The sequence below is a fragment of the Lissotriton helveticus genome, chromosome 11, assembly GCF_964261635.1.
Source record: "Lissotriton helveticus chromosome 11, aLisHel1.1, whole genome shotgun sequence".
Lineage (NCBI taxonomy): Eukaryota > Metazoa > Chordata > Amphibia > Caudata > Salamandridae > Lissotriton > Lissotriton helveticus.
The window spans coordinates 234,954,801-234,976,053 of NC_136072.1; the positions used below are offsets into that span (position 1 = coordinate 234,954,801).

At 45.3% G+C, this 21,253-nt stretch overlaps 1 protein-coding gene across 1 annotated transcript in view; it reads left to right on the forward strand.

Moving 5' to 3' along the window:
• The window catches only part of HPS3 (HPS3 biogenesis of lysosomal organelles complex 2 subunit 1), a 356,110-nt gene that overhangs the window by 294,580 nt on the left and 40,277 nt on the right, over window positions 1–21,253 (forward strand). The window contains exons 14-15 of the mRNA XM_078668013.1: window positions 8,455–8,556; window positions 17,321–17,527. Coding sequence (XP_078524139.1) covers window positions 8,455–8,556; window positions 17,321–17,527 — 309 coding nt within the window. The remainder of the gene's footprint in view (window positions 1–8,454; window positions 8,557–17,320; window positions 17,528–21,253) is intronic.

The window sequence follows — 21,253 nt, forward strand, 5'->3', positions numbered from 1 at the left end:
GCATGTATACTAGTATGCCCCAATCTAGGACACAGCTATGAAGCACGCACTGTAGTGTAGTTCCTATATTCCCAATAGGCTCTGCGCATTGGAATAATATATCCTATAGATTAGACGTAGGACTGAGGTCGACTACGTCTCTATCGAATATACTAAACTTAATAGTGAGTGCCAGCTAGCTCAGAGGTCACTAGAAACTTTCTCAAATGCACAAGAAGGGATTAGTTTCTGACAACCGCATAAACATGACAACTTTGTTTCCCAAGAATAAGAAATATATCTCTAGAGTCGCGGAAACAGTAGATAAGTATTTCACTCAGTCAATCGTGCATGCTTCGTTTCAACAGACTTTGCAGAGAAATAGAGAGACAGGTGTTTTCAATAAAAAGGTTTATTGAACAGTCTTCTTTCTCATGCAAGAGAAGTGAACTGCTACAATCGTTAAGCAGACTGCAAAGTAAAATGCGTACAGCGAGAATAGTATTATAAAATAATAGTGTAAAAGCATTGTATGGTTTCTAAGCCATATAAAAATACATAAATAACATTGACTAAAATACTCACTGGTGCTTCTAAATACGCCTACCCCAATGTACCTAACCTAAGTCTAGTACGCAGGAATAAGTAAGTATTGTGTAGCATAGGTTTTAGTTGTTTTTGCCAAGAATCTACCAAAGGTTTCTCTAGGTTCTAATCAACGCCATACCGTGGTTTAGAATGAAGGAGGTCTGGTATCTCTGTCTCAGGATTGATTTCCCAACACCCCGCATGGGGAGCTTGGAAACACTGGAGCTGGATTCTCGGCGAGAGAGAGGCAGCCTCTTGATCAGTGCATCAGCTGGAGGGTCGGCTTTCTTCGGCACTTGCTGTAGCGAGCTGCATCGAGCAAGTAGATAGTCGAACTGCTCCGAACCACCGTAGTTTGTGAAGGTATATTTATTCCTTGAAGGTGTTTAGGAATGCCATAAATTGACGTAAAGTCGGGCATAATAACGTCAGGAAAGAACCCCTAGGGAATAGTTGTTCTTTGCAAAGTACATGAGTTCAATATTCAAGCAAGGGGAAGTTCCCTAACAGCCGATTTTCCAAGAAATCGTTGTGATGTTTGGTACGGGTGGAAGTAGCCATGCCTGTATTTGGTCTGCATGGGCTATGCCTAAATAAGGGATTGATTTCTATGCCTATATAAGGGCAATGTGAATTGTACCTATATAAGGGCATGAATCGGGAAAATTCACTAGGAGATCTAAACGCCACACAACCGCACGCCATGGGCTCCATGGCCAGTGCGAATATGATGGGCGATAAAGGGCACCCCTGTCTCGTTCCTCGTTCTATTTCGAAGGTGAGGGAGATGACGCAGCCTGTCTTTACACTAGCCTGCGTTTTAGTGTACAATGTCTTCACCCATCGTAGAAACGTAGGGCCCATACCAAATCTTGTCAATACTGCCAGTAAGTATTCCCATCCCAGGGTATTGAATGCTTTTTCGATTTCTAGAGCAGCTATCCGTGGCAATTGTCCTTCTGTACGTGCCCAATAACTTGAAGAGCCGTCGTAGATTTAGGCCAGTGTTTCTCCCTAGAATGAACCACTTCTGTATGGACCAGTATTTCTACAGCTTCCATTAACCTATTGGCCAATATCTTGCCCAAGATTTTGTAGTCCGAATTCAATAAGGACAGCGGGCGGTATGAGCCCATTTCAAGTGGGTCCCTGCCTGGCTTCGGTAGTACCACCAGTCTCGCCTCTCGCAGAGAGGGTGGTAGTGCGCCATGATCGAACGCCTCCATATAGATGGTGCATATGTGGGGAGTCAGCTGTTCCGTGTAGGTCGCGTAGAACGCAATCGGCCATCCATCTGCCCCTGGAGCTTTGCCTCTAGCTAGCTGTTTAATAGTCTCAGAAATCTCTGCTTCAGAAATGGGAGCCTCGATTGTTGCGTATTGGGTCTGCGTTATCTGTGGCAGGGCTGCGTGTTCCAGGAATTGCTGAATTTCTTGTGGATCGCAAGGGCCGGAAGCTTTACAAAGGGAGGCGTGGTACTTATACAAGGAATCGTTAATCTTTTCCTGCGTATTTACCAACTGGCCATCTGAGACACATATGGCCATAATGGGAGCTTGTGAGGAGTCACTTTTTAGTATCCACGCCATGTCCTGCTCGCTGTGTCGCCTTTAGCATGTTACCCGGCCAGATATTGCTTATAATCTAGAGCACAGAGTCTGTCTTGCTTATGTATCAGGCTTAATTAAGGTTGCACCATTATTACTCTGGGTCTCTGTTTGGTTAAAAAGCATACCACTTTTAATCAGGAAGTTCTTACAGACAGCTAGAACTGCGAGAAGAGTAACAATATCCCGTGGCTAAGTTATGTTCAGTCTACCTCAAAAGCCATAGGATGGATTGAACTGTTTAAATCTCTAATTGTTAACTAAAACAGATACTCCCAGATCTAGAAAGCTTTTTATGAGTTATTGTGAGACATCCAGAGAGCGGGAGAACTTGAGGAAACCCTTATTGTGGGACTATGCCAATGTCCAAATGCCATTAAACCTACAACCATATTTAACCTGTGTAAAAAGCCCCTGGGATCAATCACTTTTAGCTAAATTGAAGCGGGGATTTATAAGATCCCAGCTTTACTTTCTCCCGAGGCCAATATGACAAAGAATCTGTTTTTAATCTGCGCTAAGGATGAGACATCCATGCATACTTTATAACATTTTGGTTTTTTTCCGTAAATATCACGAACTTCAAAGCAAGACGTTTTTAACACCTCCGCTGCTAGGCCTTTCCCCGAAGCCCCCCCCCTGTGACCCCCCCCCCGTGTTAAGCCTTTTTTGGCTATTTGGGGTAGTTTGTGCTTAGCCACTGTAACTTTTTGACCACATAAGGTATCCATGTCAAATTTGCGTCCTTTTCCTAAAACATCATGGAGATTTTAAAGGTACCCATGGTTTGTTAAGTCCCCTGGAAGGGACCCAGAAATTAGCCAAAATACAGCTAAAATTTGTTTTGGGGGGGGGGAATGGGAAAAAAGTGCTGCGGAAGAAAGCACCTGTTTTTTTACTCCCTGTAAATGGTATCCACAAAGGGTTTGTGGTGCTGCATCTTCCCAGCTTTCAGAGACTGACAGACTTTTGTCAGAAAACCAAAAAGTTTTACACAGTTTTGGCATTTTACTGGGACGTAGCCCATTTTTGCTAATTTTGTGCTTTCAACCTCCTTCCAGTTAATGGAATAAATGGGTATGAAAGCAATAATGGATCCTAGAAAGCTATATATTTCTGAAAAGTAGACAGCATTCTGAATTCGGCAAGGGCTCTTTTGTGTAGATGCGTCAAGTTTTTTTAAAGAAGCTAACAGTTGAAAATAGGAAAAATTTAAAATGAGTTAAAAATAACAGCCATATGTGCCAACGTTTTCATCTGTAACTTCTCCTAAGCATGACAGATTTTTTTAAAGCAATATACCGTTATATTTGCTGGACCCTTCTGGTTGTGGGGATATATAGGACTTGTAAGTTCACCAAGATCCCAACGAACCCGGAGCCAATAACTGAGCAGCGTCTTGCAATAGTTTTTTATTGTGTACCGGGTATATAGTAATTCATTTGGGAAAATATAAACAATGAAAAATGGATATGAAAGACACTTATGTATTTCTGAAATGGAAACAAAATATAGAGTTTATAAACAGTAGCTATTTGCAAATCTCTGAAATTGTTGGTACCCATACTAGCATGTGAATTATAGGACACTTTTCAAGGTGATTTATTTTTTACACATTGTCTTACATTCGGAAGGCAGAAATTCATCGAAAGTGGGTAATAACAGTGCTCTACAATTCTGCGTTCCCTAAGTCTCCCGTTAAAAATGGTATCTCACTTGTGCCTAGTGCCCGCGACCGGAAACGGCGCAAAACGCAATGTGGACACACCACATTTTTACAGTGAAAACTGACCTTTTTTGTGCAAAGTGCCTAGCTGTACATGTTGAACCCTAGCTCTACCAGCGCCTAGGCAAACCTAGCAAACCTATAATTTTTTTTAAACTAACCACCCAGGGGAATCCAGGATGTGGTGACTTGTCTGGCGCTCACCAGGATCTGTTACCCAGAATCCCTTGCAAACCTCAAACTTTTATTAAAAAAATACCTTTTCCTCACATTTCTGTGATGGAAAGTTCTGGCATCTGAGTGGATCCACAAAATTCTACCCACCCCGCATTACCCAAAGTCTTCCGAGAAAAATGGTACCTGACTTGTGTGGGTGGGCCGAGTGCCCGCGACAGGAAACGGACCAAAACACAAAATAGACACACCACATTTTTCAGTGAAACCCGACCCTTTCTTGGCAAAGTGCCTAGCTGTAGATTTTGAACCCTAGCTCTCAGCACCTAGGGAAGCCTAGCAAACCTATACATTTTTGAAAACTTAACACCCAGGAGAATCCAGGATGGGTGACTTGTGTGGCTCTCACCAGGTTCTGTTACCTGGAATCCCTTAAAAACCTCAAACTTTGTAAAAAAGAAAACAAGTTTTCCCCACATTTCTGTGATGGAAAGTTCTGGAATCTGCGTTGGTCCACAAACTTCCACCCACCCGGCATTCTCCAAAGTCTCCCTATAAAAATGGTACCTCACTCGTGTGGGTGGGTCTAGTACCCGTGACAGGCAAGGGCCCAAAACGTAGTGCAGAGACATCAGAATTACCTATCACAAAACAACCTGGTTTTGCAATGGGGGCACCTGGGTTTTTGGCTCTGGCTTAGAGGTCATCTAGGGAAACCTACCCAAACCCACACATTTCTGAAAAATAGACACCTTAGGGAGTCCAGTGAGGTCTGCCTTGTGTGGATCCCCCAAAGTTTCCCTACCTAGAATCCCCTGCAAACTTCAAATTTAGCTGTAAAAAAATAAATCACATTTTCCTCACTTTTCTGTGTGGGATGTTGGACTGGAAAATTCTTCTGGTGTACTCCTCCTATTAGCATTATGCTTAAGTTAGCATTTGCTGCACTATTTTTGCCCTTAGCCGCCATTTTGTGCCATGATCGAAATGAAGCTTCTGTCTCATACGGTCTGCCTCAGCAGAAGTAGCGTTGATTGTTTCTTCTTATCGTTCAAGATTGAGCTTCATTACACTAATGAATAGCTCTGTTCTGCGTTTGCATGCCTTTCTTCATATGGAACCCGGCTCCCACTCTCCAAGAAACGGGCACGGGCTGAGTAACTTTGAAGCTTTGATAAGGTGTTCCTGGTCTCAGGATGGTATCTCACCCTTCTGTGCCTCCTTTGTTAACCTGCTCCAACTGGAAATTTCCTGGCTGGGCGGGTTCTGTTGGGTATTGGAAATGTATAATATCTGATGTTATGTTGGGGAGGTCAGTCCCTCGGCAGCTATCTCAGGAGGCTGGTCAGACCGGACTCCGCTCGAGCGCATACTAATTAGATAACTTTGGTTTATATTCTCTACTGTCTGACCGACTCTTCATTCGTATGGAAGGCTGACAGGTGGTCACGAGTGACCCGGTTGAATTATTACTTTACTCGCGAGAACAAGGGGAACAAGGGTGGTAGGACATTTGCGCCAGCATGATGATCCCACACAAAATAGTGTGGAAAAGAGATTTTTGTCAGCTACATTTGGGGTTTGCAGGGCATTCTGGGTAGGGAAACATTAGGTGATCCAGGCAAGCCATACCTCACTGACTTCCATGGGTATCTAGTTTTCAGAAATGTGTGGGTTTGGTAGGTTTCCTTTGTTGGCTGCTGAGCCCAGGGCCAAAAAACCGAGGTGCCCACCTCCTCAAAACCAGGTCGTTTTATGATAGGTAATTTGGAAGTCGCCACAATATGTTTAGGGCTGTTGCCTGTCACGGGTACTTGATCCACCCACACGACTGAGGTACCATTTTTATTGTGAAACCTGGGGGAATGCTGGGTGGTATGAAATTTGTGTCAGCCCAGTGATCCTACAACTTTCTCACACAAAAATGTGTGGAAATTGGATTTTTTCAGCAAAATTTGAGGTTTGTAGGGGATTTTGGGTAGGGAAACGTTGGGGGATCCAAGCAAGCCACACCTCTCCGGACTCCCCATGGTGTCTAGTTTTCAGAAATGTATGGGTTTGGTAGGTTTCCCTAGCTGGCCGATGAGCCGGGGCCAAAAACTCAGATGACCCCCTTGCCAAAACAGGTTGTTTTGTGATCGTTTTTTTTAATGTCTGCACAATACTTTTTGGGCCCTTGCCTGTCGCAGGTACTTGGCCCACCCACACGAGTGAGGTACCATTTTTATCGGGAGACCTGGGGGAGTGCTGGGTGGAAGGAAATTTATGTGAGCTCGGTGATCCCACAACCTTTCCACACAGAAATTTGAGAAAATTTTTTTATTCCTTAAGCAAAAGTTGAAGTTTGCAGCGGATTCTGGGTAGGGAAACTAAGGGAGATACCCGCAAGTCACACCTCCCTGGACTCCCCTGTGTGTCTAGTTTTCAGAAATGTGTGCATTTGGTAGTTTCCCTAGATGACTTCAGACCCCGGGACCAAAACGCAGATGCCCCCTATCTGTCAGAAAACGACCTGGTTTTGCAAGGGCGGCACCTGTGTTTTTGGTCCCGCACTTTTCAACATTGATGTGTGTGTGTGTGTGTCAGTTAATGCACTAGGGCCCCAACGTATTTGGGAGTAATTATGCCCTTAACTTGCTATGTAAAGAACTCTAAAATAAACTTAGAGATGCATTTCTGAGACCGTCTAGAATCAATAAAAAAAATAATGTGTGAGGTAAAGTGTGGCGTGTGCGACATTATAGAAAGTCTTTCTCGAGAATGTTTGTCTTATGTAAGCTTCATGGAAAACAGTTGAGCTATTCTGGCCTCAAAGGTCTTGTTAAGAATACATCTTTTTAAGAAGACCGAGGTATTGGGCATTATAAAAACATAAAGAGTAAAATAAGGAGAGGATGTAGCCTTACAGCTGAAGCGGTCGACCTCGAAGCTGGGGAACTGGGTTCGAGTCTCTTCAACATCACTCAACATCCTGTGATTCTGGGCAAATCACTTAAGCTCCTTTTGCCTAACAAAAAAATGAATATGTCCTTTAAGGAAACTTGGGCTCATGTAAAGTGCTCTGAAACCCGATTTCTCTGGTCTAGGTCGCGCTATATAAAACTCTGGGGGGAAACATGTGTTTGAAACAAAACTATGTAGATAGAACTTACTCAAGTATTAAAAATATTATGGGTGATACCAATATAGAATTACTTGGAAACATCCTACATTTCCCTAATGGCCAATTTGGTTATAAAAGTCATGTGCGATTGTAATTCTTGTTTCCCGCTAGGACACATTCAGGAACAATCCAAAGTCTGGTTCTTCCATTGGTTCTGAAACCATGAGTGGGAAGGTGTAAAATCATCACCGGTCAAGTCAAGAATAACCTTATTCGGTTCAATGAAATTGACCATAAAAGTATAGCATTCATACATACATATAAAATCAATAAAATGTACATGTCCACCATATATCATTTGACTCAAAAGCCCTAAAAAGTTTTTTATTCAAAAAGTTAAAAATCAAATTGCTAAAAGGACAAACAACCATTTTATTTACAATTCATATTGTTTCCTTATTAAAAATGCAGTTCTGATAAAATGTAATACTGCAGAGCAAATCGCTTCAGAGGACAGGTAACACAGGAGGTTGAAACCTTCCTGGAAGATGCGAGGGCGGCCTCTTAAAAAAGGGGTAAGGAACCGTAATCTTAACTCATTGTACAATGCGCAAAAGAGAATAAAGTGCAGAGTGCTTTGGTGAGTTGCGCCATCACAGGGGCAAGGAGTAAGATTATTGCACCAGCCGGCCTGTTTAGGGAAGGCCACCAAAAAGCGCAATGTGCAAATCCGAAACCTAGTCAAGTCAAGAAAAATCTATACAGCACCTGTCGGTTTTTCTCTTTAAAATAAAATACATTGTGGATTCCAGAGTCTGATGTGTTATGATGCACTGCAAATACTACCTGTGGGTGTGCTTAATCTTTCCAATACATGTTTGGCTTTCTAGATTTCTAATGAAGAAAGAAACAAGCTAAAAACTCAGACATTTTCTTCCTAAAGACAACTTTAACCCGTTTTGGCTAATTTTACAAATGTTGGCTAGCACTTCCGACACCCCACACTATATAACCTATCAAGTATGTGTGATTGTTATTACATAACATTAGTGATAATTCTTCTTTGTTCTTTAGATGTTTTCTGTATTTTACGTGAACATTATACACTTCAGTGTACCTTTGTCATGGCTTTTCAATATTTACTCAATAATTAATGTTTTGCTCAAGCAAGTCATTTAATTAGTAGTTTACATTTGTAGTATGCCCTGTTGATATTGTGAAAGTGTTTGGGGAATGGCTCTTTTGTATTGATTTTAAAATAAGTTCTTTTTTTTCAGATTAATTCGTGTAACCATTACGGCTTAATTTACCCATGGTTAACTGTAATGTCACCAGAATCATTACGTGAAGCATATAACATGGAACTTACCAAATTGCAGGTAATGAACCAGCATAATGCACCAGCCCTTCAAGTTATCAAAATCTACTAAATAACATACGTATGTCTTAACACCAGTAAAATGCTGATATGCGGCCATGCTTTCAGATTGGAAAATCTTGTTTACATTTTCGGGTGGCAAGGTAAGGGAGGTAATATCGATTTAAAGAAAAGATGATTGCTGTTACTGTGTGTGTGTGTGTGTGTGTGTGTGTATATATATGTATATGTATATGTATGTATGTATGTATTGGTTTATAGATGCCTAGCAGCTCAAAATATGTAGTTTGGAATGCCTAAACAAGCCAGTAGCTATCACTTTACAGCTTTCCTTGTTTTTATTTGTCAAAGATTATGCATACATTTAGGTGCGTTGTCATGGCCTAAAACACTGGACTGGGAGAATGGAGTAAAAAGAAAATGATTATCTGGCCTAGAAGAAACCACGGAGGTGGATTACCTTGCTCATGCAACCCATCAAATGCTTAAGTCCCTAGAGCCCAAAAAGGGTCCAAAACTCTGTTCATTATTCCTTTGCATTGGATTCAAGGGAAGAGACACCTTTAAAATTGGCTTCTTCGTAGCTCTACTCCATATTCGCCTCTTCTTTCTGAATATTTTTGTTTACTTAAATGCTCTTTCAGCACCTTCTGAGGTTCCTCTTGTGATCTATTTGGCTAGTGGTCCTGGTTTCTTCTCATCTTCTCTTAAGGAACCCTTTCTTCAATAGAAACACCCATACTCAGAGCTTTGACACACCCAACATACTTTCTTTTTTCAATTAGAAAATTAAATCTCAATATCTGAAAGAGACACGTTAGTGATCGATTCCTTACCTTAGAATATCCCCAGGCGTCAGGCTGGATCCGGAAAGTTTTTCTGCTAAGCAGTACCTCTGCGCACCAGTAGGTGGCGTCCTGCAGGTCCGCGTCCGTCACTGGCGTCGTAGGCGCCGAGATGACGTCACGGAGAGTACTTGGGCACCACCCATGCTCGTTAACGTCAGTTTTTTCTTTTTCCGCGCCAAAACGCAGATCCGGATTGAGCACGTACCTCGGTTGCTTTTTGACCACTTTTTTTTTTTTTACTTTTGTCTCCCTCTCTTGTCTCCTGGTGCACGTAGGGATGCCCGGGTTTATGTCTTGTGGGTCGTACCACCGTAATATGTTGGCGGCGGACACCCATGACGTCTGCCTCTACTGCCTGGAGAATGGCCATGCCTCCCAGCATTGTCGGGACTGCAATGCTATGGCCCGAAGGCTATACGGGAGCGGCGCCGGAAGTTGCTGGCACTCCTCTCACCGCCGCTCCGGGTCTAGGGGCCGCTCGCGGGACCAGAGCCGTCGCTCCTTGGACTCGAAGTCTTCACCTTCTGAATTTGGTAAGCGACGCCATAAGAAGTCGAAGAAGCGTGTTCGCTCTCCGACGTCCCACTGTCGCTCCCCGGTGGCGGACGTGGGGGACAGGGGCTCCGCCCCTGCGGCTCCTCTGGAGCCTAGGAATCCCGAACAGTTACAAGAGTTTCTTGCTGCCATGGACCGCCTGTTTAGGCCTCGGGCTCCCGCTGGCGCGCCTACGGGCCTGCGGTCCCGTGTCCAGATCCTGTTGGTCCGGCAGCCCCAGCCTCAGCGCCACTGGATCCAGCGCTCTAGGCTCCGGCCCCGACGCCACACGGTGCAGCTCCGCCACACTGGGTGTCGTTTGTCTCGCCCCTGCCCCGATTCTCGGGACCCTTTCTTTCCGACCTGGGATCCGCATCGGGATGCGGCTCCGGTCCGGCCCCAGCCGGCGCCGCTTGCCCCCTCTCCAGCTCTGGCACTGCCGCCGCGGCCAGCTTCTTCTACTCCGTAGACGGATGAAGATTGGGACAGTTCCGAGGACCCCCTTGCCCGGCAGTGTGACTCCGAGCAGGATTGGGTAGATGACCTCCACAATACGGGTGAGCTTGATGTATCCCCTGACCCGGGGTTTGCATCACCCCCGCCTACTATGGAGGAGGGTGCTTCCTACACTATGGTGCTGCGTCGTCCTTGGGCCTTTCTGCTAAGACCCCTGCCATTGCTGGGTTTCGTTCCTTTTGTGGCCAGGGCAGAGGCACCCAAACATGCTCCTCCAACAAGCCTGTGCAGAACCAGCCTCAGCGTGGCCGTGGACGTGGTTTCCGCAAGGGCGGGTCTGGGAACCAGCATGTGGGTCAGTCTACCTCCACACCTGCTGCTTCCTCCTCCAAACCTTCCTAATCCGAGCTTCAGGGACCGCCCCACACCAGTGGGTGGTGCACCTCCAGCCATACCGCCGCGGTTCCACCGCATGTCGGGGGATCATTTGGCTCTTCTCCGTCAGGAAGTCACGGCCCTCCTGGCCAAGGAGGCCATTGACTGCGTTCCCGATCAGGAAATCGGGAGGGGTTGTTATTCCCACTACTTTCTGGTCCCCAAGAAGGACAGGGGGGCTTGCGCCCCACTTGGACCTTCGGGACATCAATCGCTTCCTCCGGAAGGAGAAGTTCAAGATGCTAACTCTGGCTCAGGTCCTGGCTACCTTGGACCCTGGAGACTGGATGGTGGAGTTGGACTTGCAGGATGCATATTTTCTTATCCCCGTCCTGCCGGTCCACCGGCGTTACCTGCGGTTCACGGTAGGCCACAAGCATTTTCAGTTTGCCGTGCTCCCCTTCAGCCTTACCAGTGCCCCTCGGGTGTTCATGAAGATGACGGTGGTGGTCGCCGCTCATCTGCGCAGGTCAGGGGTGTCAGTCTTCCCCTACCTCGACGACTGGCTGTTGAAGGCAGGCTTGCCCCAGGCAGTCGTCGACCACCTTCAGACTATGGCCGACCTCCTGCATTTCCTGGGATTCGCCATCAATGTGCCGAAGTTGCACCTGAGTCCCTCTCAAAAGCTTCCCTTCATCGGAGCGGTTCTGGATTCAACGCTGTTTCGGGTTCATCCTCCCGAGCAGCGAGTCCGGTATATTCAGGCTATGATTCTGATCTTTCAGCCTCTATCCCGGGTCTCGGTCAGGATGACTCTCCGACTGCTGGGCCTGATGGCCTTCTGCATCCTGCTGGTGACCCATGCCAGATGGCATATGCGTGCTCTGCAGTGGGACCTGAACTTCCAGTGGGCGCAGCATCAGGGCAACCTGTCCGATCATGTCCAGATCTCGGAGGGCGCTGCAAGACAGTTGCAGTGGTGGCTCACGAACCATGATTGGGCCAGTGGCAGATCCCTCTCCCTTCCCCATCCGGAACACACAGTGGTGACGGATGCGTCCCTCCTGGGATGGGGAGGCCACATGGGAGAGGCGGAGATCAGAGGTCTCCGGCGGAGTCCCAGCTCCATATAAACCTTCTGGCACTGCGGGCGATCCGACTTGCACTGAAGGCATTCCTTCCCTTTGTCCGGGGAAGTGTAGTTCAGGTGTTCATGGACAACACCACCGCCATGTGGTATTGCAACAAGCAGGGCGGGGTGGGGTCCTGGACCCTTTGTCAGGAGGCTCTGCGCATCTGGACAGGGCTGGAACGTCAAGGCATTACCCTGGTGGTTCAATACACGGCAGGTTCTCTGAATGCCAGGGCGGACGAAGTCAGCCGCCGGTGCTTGATGGATCACAAATGAACTCGGACGTGGTGCAAGGTCTCTTTCGGCAGTGGGGAGAGCATTGGTTAGATCTATTCGCCACCAAAGAGAACGTGCAATGTCATCAGTTCTGCGTATTGAAATTTCCAAGGCGGCACTCGCTCGGCGACGCTATTCGCCACGAGTGGAGCTGCGGTCTGTTGTACGCCTTTCCACCTATACCACTTCTGCCCAGAATGCTGAAGAAGATCAGGCGCCACCGGGCCAAAGTCATTCTTGTGGCTCCGACTGGGCTTAAAGAGTATGATATCCCGAGCTACTCAATATGAGCATCGATCCCCCGGTCCGTCTGCCTTTTCGGGAGGATCTTCTGTCGCAGCAAGAGGGGACGGTCCTTCACCCGAACTTGTCCAGTCTCCACCTCCATGCGTGGGGATTGAGCTGCGACAGTTGACACCTTTTGATCTCCCTCCCGAGGTCTGTGATGTCATTCTTGCAGCCAGGCGTCCCTCCACCAAGACGGTGTACGCCTGCAGGTGGAACGAGTTTGTGGCATGGTGCACAGCAAAGGCTGTGGATCTGCTTTCTGCCCCTCTTACTGAGGTCCTTCTGTGCCTTCTCTCTTTGGCTCAGCAGGGCTCTGCTCTGGGCACTATCAAGGGCTATCTCTCTTGCCATCTCTGCCTTTCTACGGCTTCCAGATCAGCCTTCTCTTTTTAAGCCCCAGGTTGTTAACCGTTTCCTTAAAGGTGTTATGCACACGTTTCCACCGGTGCCCTTCATGATGCCTTAGAATCTTGTCTTGACTTTTCTGATGTGTGCTCCCTTTGAGCCCCTTCATAACTGCCCTTTGCATCTTCTTACTCTCAAGACGGCCTTCCTGGTAGCTATCACCTCTGCCAAAAGAGTGAGTGAGCTCCAGGCTCTTTCTCCAAACCTCCTTTCCTTTCTGTTCATCCGGACATGGTGGACTCGTCCTTTTTTGCCGAGGTTGTCACGCCCTTTCACATTGGGCAGACCATCATTTTGCCCACCTTCTTTCCACCTCCGCATCCTTCCAGGGAAGAAGAGAGGCTCCACCGTCTGGACCCAAAACGTACAGCGTACACAGCCGTTCCGGGTGGATGATCAGCTCTTTGTTGGCTACGTGGGCCCCAAAAAAGGTCGGGCGGTGCACAAACGGACCATCTCCCGGTGGGTCGTTCTGTGCATTAAAGCATGTTACTCCTTGGCCAAGAAGGAGCCTCCTGTGGGGCTGTGTGCCCATTCGACCAGGGCGACTGCAGCCACTACTGCCTTGGGGCGCGGTGTCCCCTTGCAGGATATTTGTCAGGCAGCTGCGTGGGCCTCGCTGCACACGTTCATCAGGCATTACTGCCTTGGCGGTCAGGTCCGGAGGGACTGCTTTTTTGGCCGTTCTGTGCTCCGTGACTTTCTGGTGTAATCTTGTGCGCAGACCCACCACCGGGGTTGGTATTGCTGGGGTATCTATTCTAAGGTAAGGAATCTATCACTAACGTGTCTCTTTCAGATGCACAAGTTACTAACTTGTGTAACGATATATCTGTAAGAGACATTAGTTAGTGATAGATTCCTTAACGCCCCACCCATCCTCCCCGTCCTGCGAACTGATTACTAGGGTTAAGGTCATCTCCTTTTAGGGCCCTAGTTTTTTGCACCAATTGTCGGTTCTTGCATGGCTCTGTGTTTCGGCGCGGAGTAGTTGTGTACAGAACTGATGTCAGCGCGCATGGGTGATGCCTAAGTACTCTCCGTGACGTCATCTTGGCGCCTACGATGCCAGTGACAGACGCGGAGCCGCAGTATGCCACCTACTGGCGCGCAGAGGTACTGCTAAACAGAAAAACTTTCCGGATCCAGCCTGACGCCTGGGGATATACTAGGATAAGGAATCTATCACTAACTAATGTCTCTTACTGATATATCGTTACACAAGTAAGTAACTTGTGCTTTAATGTGACTCAGAGGCTGCATTTGTCTGTAAAGTATGGTACCAAAATATTGTGTCCAAAATATATAATACCAAAATATTCTCAATGTAAGTGTAAATAGTTAATATAGGTTTAAATGTACCTTCACTCATAGATGTTGAGTTAAGAACAGTAAAACTATACTTATCTAAGTTCACCTACCAACCTTAACAATGTCCAGACAGTCAACATTTTAAATACAATATTCCTGTAGGTCGATATTATGTCCACTTTAGTCTCGCAAAGTGTTTCAAATTACTATTTACAAGCCTGTGAGAAGCCTCCCCTTTTCAAGCAAGTACTCTATTGGAAACCTAGTGCTACTTCTCAGAGATGAGTCTTTGTCTACAATTTGATAGGAGTTTTAGTTAATTTGCCTGCATGAATGTTTACCACATTCATGCATGCAACTCCTGTTAGCAGAGTTTTTGTACAGCCCAAAAGGCTTACTGAATAGGAGTAAAATATAAAAGGCAATAACCATAGGGATATTTCCTTAACGAAAATAATTGAGGAGAGATGCCCATTTTTTTCCTGAATAGGCAAATAGCTTACAATAGAACAGAATTCCTAGAACAAGAATTACATAAAAAGGGAGAAAGAATACCACACAACCTTATTTTGTTCCTTGGAGTACCTTGTGTATTCCTTCTGACCATGCAAGCCTGATCTCATGAAATGCTTTGGTACAACTGAAGAAATGTGTCCGTGATAAACGTCACTGGTTTTTCAAAGATGGATTTAAGCACTGTGCAGAGCATCCTGGTTTAGGCTCTGTGGGAGAGGACTAAGAATGGCAGGGCAAATACAAGAAGGAAAACATGACAAAACGTCATTCTTCTGTAAATAATTCAATGAGCTGCTTTCTACATGATCTGTAGACCTGGACGTAGGCCTATCAGAAGCACATGGTACATAACATGGCGATAGTCCAGACAGATCTCCCTAGTGGTTTTTACTACGAAGGTCCTATTATTGGGTGTATGTCAAAGTAGGGCCTATTTTAGCAGTTTAAGCTGATAAAAAAATAATCACAGCACAGTAGAAGAGGTGTGGCGCAGTGGCCAGGGTGCCAGACTCCGGACCACAGGGTTCACAGTTCGATCCCCAGCTTCGGCGGCAGGTTAGCCCAGCACCATGTGACTCTGGGCAATAGCTTGCTTAATCTTCCAGACGACCCCCAGCGCCGGGACACCTCCGTCGGAGGTAGCTGTGCGCTTTACAAATGCTGGCATTTACATTTAGACCAGAGGAGCTAGAAATATGATAATAGGCATGGGGCAATGCTGTAAACCCTTGTTGGCTATTCTTTTAAGTATAAATGTAGTGTCAGCCTGATCCTCGGTCTACGGTCATTGACTGCCGGCAGTTTGACATACTGGATACTCCACTATGGTCCACAGCCCACCTAAGGGCTATGAACCTGGTTACCCTCTTAAATCAAATTAGACGTCCAGCCACTTCCTAGATGAACTAAGCCTAAGGAAAGGCCCTAGGAGCTCCCCTCTGAGCCTCTTCTGTGACCTGAGCATACTTAACAATGGTGTTCCAATTAGGTATCTATTCTAGTGAAATTATGATTTCCTTCGCATATAATGGTATGCTTAATTAACCATATTAACCAACAGCAATGAGCCATGTAAAATGTAGGTATGTCAGTTAATTGAGAAATAGCTCCAGCATTTATGAACAAATACAATTGCAATGGATAAATGAAGTGAGGAACTTTCTATACAACTAAATCCTGGAGTGTGTGAAATTACACCAGCTCGTTCAACAAGGGTTACTGAGGATTTGCATGTACTTCTTACTCTGAACATAAATAAAGAAATTTATTGATGGCCCCAAATCCTCTTCAAACTCACGTTTACTGTGAAAATTACTGAAAATTAGTGATCGTCGTTGGCTACTAACTTAGGTTCATGGAATGTGACATAGTCCAGGGGTTTGCTATGACATCAAGCAAAGAATATGTTTGTTTCCAATAGACTTTAGATAGGTCTGCTATGATTTTCAGTACACCCATTATAATAGGAAAACAGTGTTTGGTGGCATGGGTTGGCCTACAGCCGTAACAATAAAAGGAGATCAAGGCTCGGAGTTCAAGCATGGGAGATTAGACTTCGTAGCCATGTTTGGGTGGTAAATGACTGCCATAATTGGGTAGCATTGGGTCTCTCTAACTCTACAGGCTCAGTTTCCGACCCTGCAATTGCTAGACTAAAGATGGCTGAAAGACGCATAATAATAGTGACACAGGGGTGCTAAGCTCAAGATTTTTGGAGGTCAAGTGCACATATCGTTTTGAACAATTTTTGGGCAGTATCCATCCACACCTTGCAAAAAAACTGTATGTGCAATTTAGACACGGGACACTACCGGTAAGGGATTTTACGAACAAGTGGGCAGGTGCAAATTCTATATCTAAGGGCTGTCCAGGCTGTACTGCCAGTGTAGAATCCGACTTACATGTCTTACTTTTCAGTCCTTCCTATGCCAATGCAAGAGCCAAATTGATCATCCAACTCTGTAAAAATCTTGGCACTAGGAATTACCAGGAAGTGTACCGTATTTTAAAACATGACTCTTCTCCCCTACTGGTATTCGTGACATCTAGATTCCTATTTTCCATGTGGAAGAAGGGCCAAGCTTAAGGCGCTTGATACAGTTCACAGCGCCTAGGTGGTTCTCATCTCCACAAAAAATGAGGGCCGGCAAGTGATTAGACTCACAAACCCAGCTTTCTTTGCTTGTATTTAATGCTCTCACCCAAGAAATAGATCTTTTTTGTGACCAATCATCATTAACATTTAAAAAAATATTTTGAAGGATTTTATTGTTATTATCCAGTTATAACTATAACATTTTATGTCAAAATGCTTGTTTTTAGCTGTGCATGTCAGACAAGTCTAGTGTTGTTTTATCTTGTATTGCTTTTATGGCTTATGGCCGAAATAAAGTTTATTGACTGATTGACTGGCATAATAATACTTGTTGGGGGAAAAAGGGTTTGCAAAGGTTGCGTCCTGGACTAATAAATGGCGCAACTGACATCTTAGGAAAGAGCAATTTCAAAATGAACAGAACAAAAAACTCTTCAAGTCTACGTCTATTCATTCTGAGAACCTAGAACTGTGTAATAAAATGCCATTTTAAGGCTGCTAACATGCATTTCTTGTTTTATCTCTCCAGGCTCTACTATGTGGTCCATCAGTTGACATCATTTCAGTTAAATCTTCCTTGGAATCCATGCCAGTAGACAATAACGCAGCTCTTAGCATTCATGTTCTCTGTAAAACGCGACTGGGAAATTATGAGGATTCCATTGACAGTCTTTTGGACTGGTGTCCTGATGCAGTTATAACGTATGCCAGCCACGAGTTTAAGGACGGAAGACAGGTGGGATTCAGAAAAAACGTGATTTTTTTTTTAAAAGCATTTTGTACTGTGTTTGGGTTGTGGAGCATCCACTGTAAAAACAACAAGTTGGTGGAAGGAATGCTTGTATTCATTTCAGCCACTGGTGATTGCTCGGGCCACATTCCAGACCATCATTTTTCATCCACGGTGACAATCTAGTCCAAGACCTGCCATAGCAAATCATCTTGGTCCTTCTGCAGTAGGAACTGTCCAGGCCAAACTAGGTTCCCTCAGATAAACTGCAAGCAGACAGGTTTCCACCTACTTTTGGAGCAGCCAGCTAAAGAGATAGGATGTTTGTATGGTTCCTGGTGATCAGACCGATGGAAAGCCCTACCATTCCTGAACGTTTGCGATGTGAATGATGGTTTACACTCCTGCAGTTGGAATCGGGATGGGTGTTAATAACAAGTAAAGGGAGTCAGAGAGAAACACTGGACTGGATCTCATTCTCTTTATGGATTCGTCACAGGAACAGTACAGAACAACATAAGTGCTTGAGGAATGGAAGGTCCCTGAACTGGCTGCAGGGGAAAATGAGGACCACATGTAACTATGAAGTTATAGTCCAGAGTAAACTGCTAAGACATAGAAGCAATGCAGGCTTACTGTTTTCGCCCGTGAAAGTTGCCTAGTTGAACTCCAGAAAAGACCAGCTTACCAGATGGAGTCCCCGTAACGCCATCACAAACCAGACAAGTCAGGATCTGAGACGGTACACAAGAGATTGATACTCAAAGGTATTGAGAGGGGAACATAATTCGAAGGAACCAAGAGGCAAGACAGCAACAAAAGTGAGAGACGAATAAGGGTGGAATTGGCATAAAGCAAAAAGCTGCAACAACTCACATGTTGCCAGGCTAAGGTTCCATTTCAGAATGGCCTTCAATATTGCCCCTACCAATACCCCTTGGAGTTTTGCCAGAATCCAGGAAGTGAGTGTACCAATCTGTCAGTAAATGGTCTAGTGTTCTCAGTGTGATTAATTCTCATTGACCCATTATCTACAGTCACCAGGCCCCTCTGTTAGCCCTATACTTGATCACATATCCTGACTGAGGCTATTGCTGTCAACATATAATGTAGCCAAGGGAAACGTTTCCGTTTTCTTTGCCTCAAGTTTCCGCAAGTGGGATCCTATTCAAAGCAAGATCCTGGTACATCTAAATATTTACATATAATATTTGGTATTCGTGGTGCTTGTGAAACTGCATTTTAAAGTACAACTTCTTGTTTACTCGTCCTGAAGAACACTGTAAATAAGTGTACGTTATTATAACGAACAAATACGGCTGCCTGACTGTATTTCCTCATTGTGTTGCTGTCATGGGTCGTTACAAAGCCTCACATCCTATACAAACGGTGATTAATTGTTACAAAGAATGCTGGGGAAATATAAGTATTAGTGAAGTAGTATAGCCTGTTACAAGAAGTATAGTTAATTAGAACATGAAGGTTGTGGGGAGTAGGTCTAGCTACTCGTAGCTTGAGCTGTTTGGCAAACCAATGTGGGAACAACACACTTATCCAGAAGGAGGCTATGGGCCAGAGTTCTTCGGTCTTTGGCTTGTTTGCCCTAATCCCTTTTACTTACTGGCTTCCCGGAGTGTTATTCAGGTTTCGGTATCCGCCCATGGCATTTGGAAGGTATGTACATTTTTTCTGAAGCTGACATTGGTGATGGTGTCAAAGTCCTTTTAAGATCTCACCTACAGATAGTTTTAGCTGTCTAGTGAGTCCACTTTTCGTCAGACACCACACACTACGAGCCATTTGCAAACTACATTTGCAAACACATAATGAAAGTGGCTTTTGCACAGCCCTAATGTGGCTCAGCTGGCTTTAGAAGCTGCCCATCGGCCTTTATGTCAGCCCAAAATATTTGACGGATATGAATCATTTTAAAAAGTAGTGCACTCACGCAATGCCTTTAAAGCCTTTTCAAAGTATTTCTTAGTGCATCCTTTGTTATGGGGAGGAACTCCAGCCCAAAGCTCCGTCAGTGTGTCGAATTTGACCCCTACATCCCCCCCACTCTTTACTTGCTGGCCAGAGTTTTAACATTCCCCTCTTTGTATCGCTTTTGAAAATTATTTCTATTATGGACTAGGGCTGGGCGTAATTTGCGAAGTCGCGCTACGCAAAGCTCCGCGAAACGGTAAAAAATCTCAGCAAGCACTCAAAAGTTCCGCAAACACACGGAATTGCTTGTTCCTCGTGTTTGCGGTGCTTTTTTTCCTGTTTGCGCATGCTGTTTCCGTGCTCGGGGAGAAATATCTCTCGAGCACGCATTTTGAAAGCGCAAACAAGCAAAAAATTATGCGAAGCTGCGAATCGCTGAATTTTTGGCAATTCCGCATTTTCCGCAGAACGCAAAATTTGCCAAATTCCGCAAGCGGAACGGAATTTACCGTCCAGGCCTATGCAAAACCCGGCTGCTGTGGAGTGCTACTGGGCTGCTCCATTTGTATTCATGGACTTCCGTGTACCTGTTTTTGTTTATTTTACCCTTCTAACAAGATAGACACGGCTGGGGTGATGCTTCAAGATAGATGTCATATGAGTGTGTGAAAACATATGCAGCAAGGTGCTTATTGATAAATCTCACTTCACAAAAATTCGCCTGCAGAATCGGATGGGTTGCAGAACAGTTCTCCCTGCCATGGGAGTCCCTTTACCCTCATAGACTGGAATCAAAGGAGCAGACACTACTTCTAAACCAGTTTAAAAATAAAAACACAATCTTGGTACCAGTTGTATCTGAAAATCCCCGAATCTAATTAGAGCAAATGAGATGGGACATGCATTGAAATGCAACAGCACAATTGGTGAGTTCATGGCCTTTAGTGAGAACTACCTGCAGGTTAAAGCCTGCATTGACTCTGGCAAGAAGGGTGTTGAATAGCAGCACGCTTTGCCACCTGTATCCCTAGTTCAAGTTCAATGTCTCTGTTAATAATACTTGGATTTACAGTGCCCTCCACTAACCTATTTCGCTGTCTGGGGCTGTGGGTGGGTGTAGAGGGGAGGTGAACAGAGGAAGCGGGACTTGAGCGCTGGTGGGAGGTTGTTATTCAGGATGCAAAGATTAGGCCCATTGATAGGGGAGACCGATCATGCTTTAAAATAATAGTGATCCTTCACATTTGTGCAGCCAACCGGAAGAAGTTTTCAGATTGACAGCCTGCTCAGAAATAGTCCTCCCTTTTGATCTGCTTTTCAAGCAACAATGTGCTGCTATTTTAGGCTGTTTTCACGCCCTACTTAGTTACACACAGCCAGCTATCAGTCTGTGTGGGTTTAATAGCAGTTTTGATGGTCAGATACAATGGCAGTCACCTGTGGTGGAAGGTTCTTCAGTGCTCTACTGCAGCAGCTGTAGGACGTCTGAGCCGCCTGCTGCACGAGAACCCCTTACTTAGGGGGGTTTAACCCCTGCCCTGGTACTTGTTCTGTGTATGACTAGCTTCAACTGCAGATCCTAGCCCTGTTGGTGTTGTGGTTGGGAAGCTTTTACTCATGCTGCCTGTGCTGTAACTTTTCTGTGTGGTGGTGGCCTGTGCATTACCTGTCCTCGTCGCTGATACCGGAGGGTGGTGCTTTCGGTATTCGTTGGATGGTTCGGTGAATAGAAGGTTGCACTGTTGCTGCCTGTGTAGTGCATTTTGTATGCATGTGTAATGGCACTTTTCATTTTGCTGCACA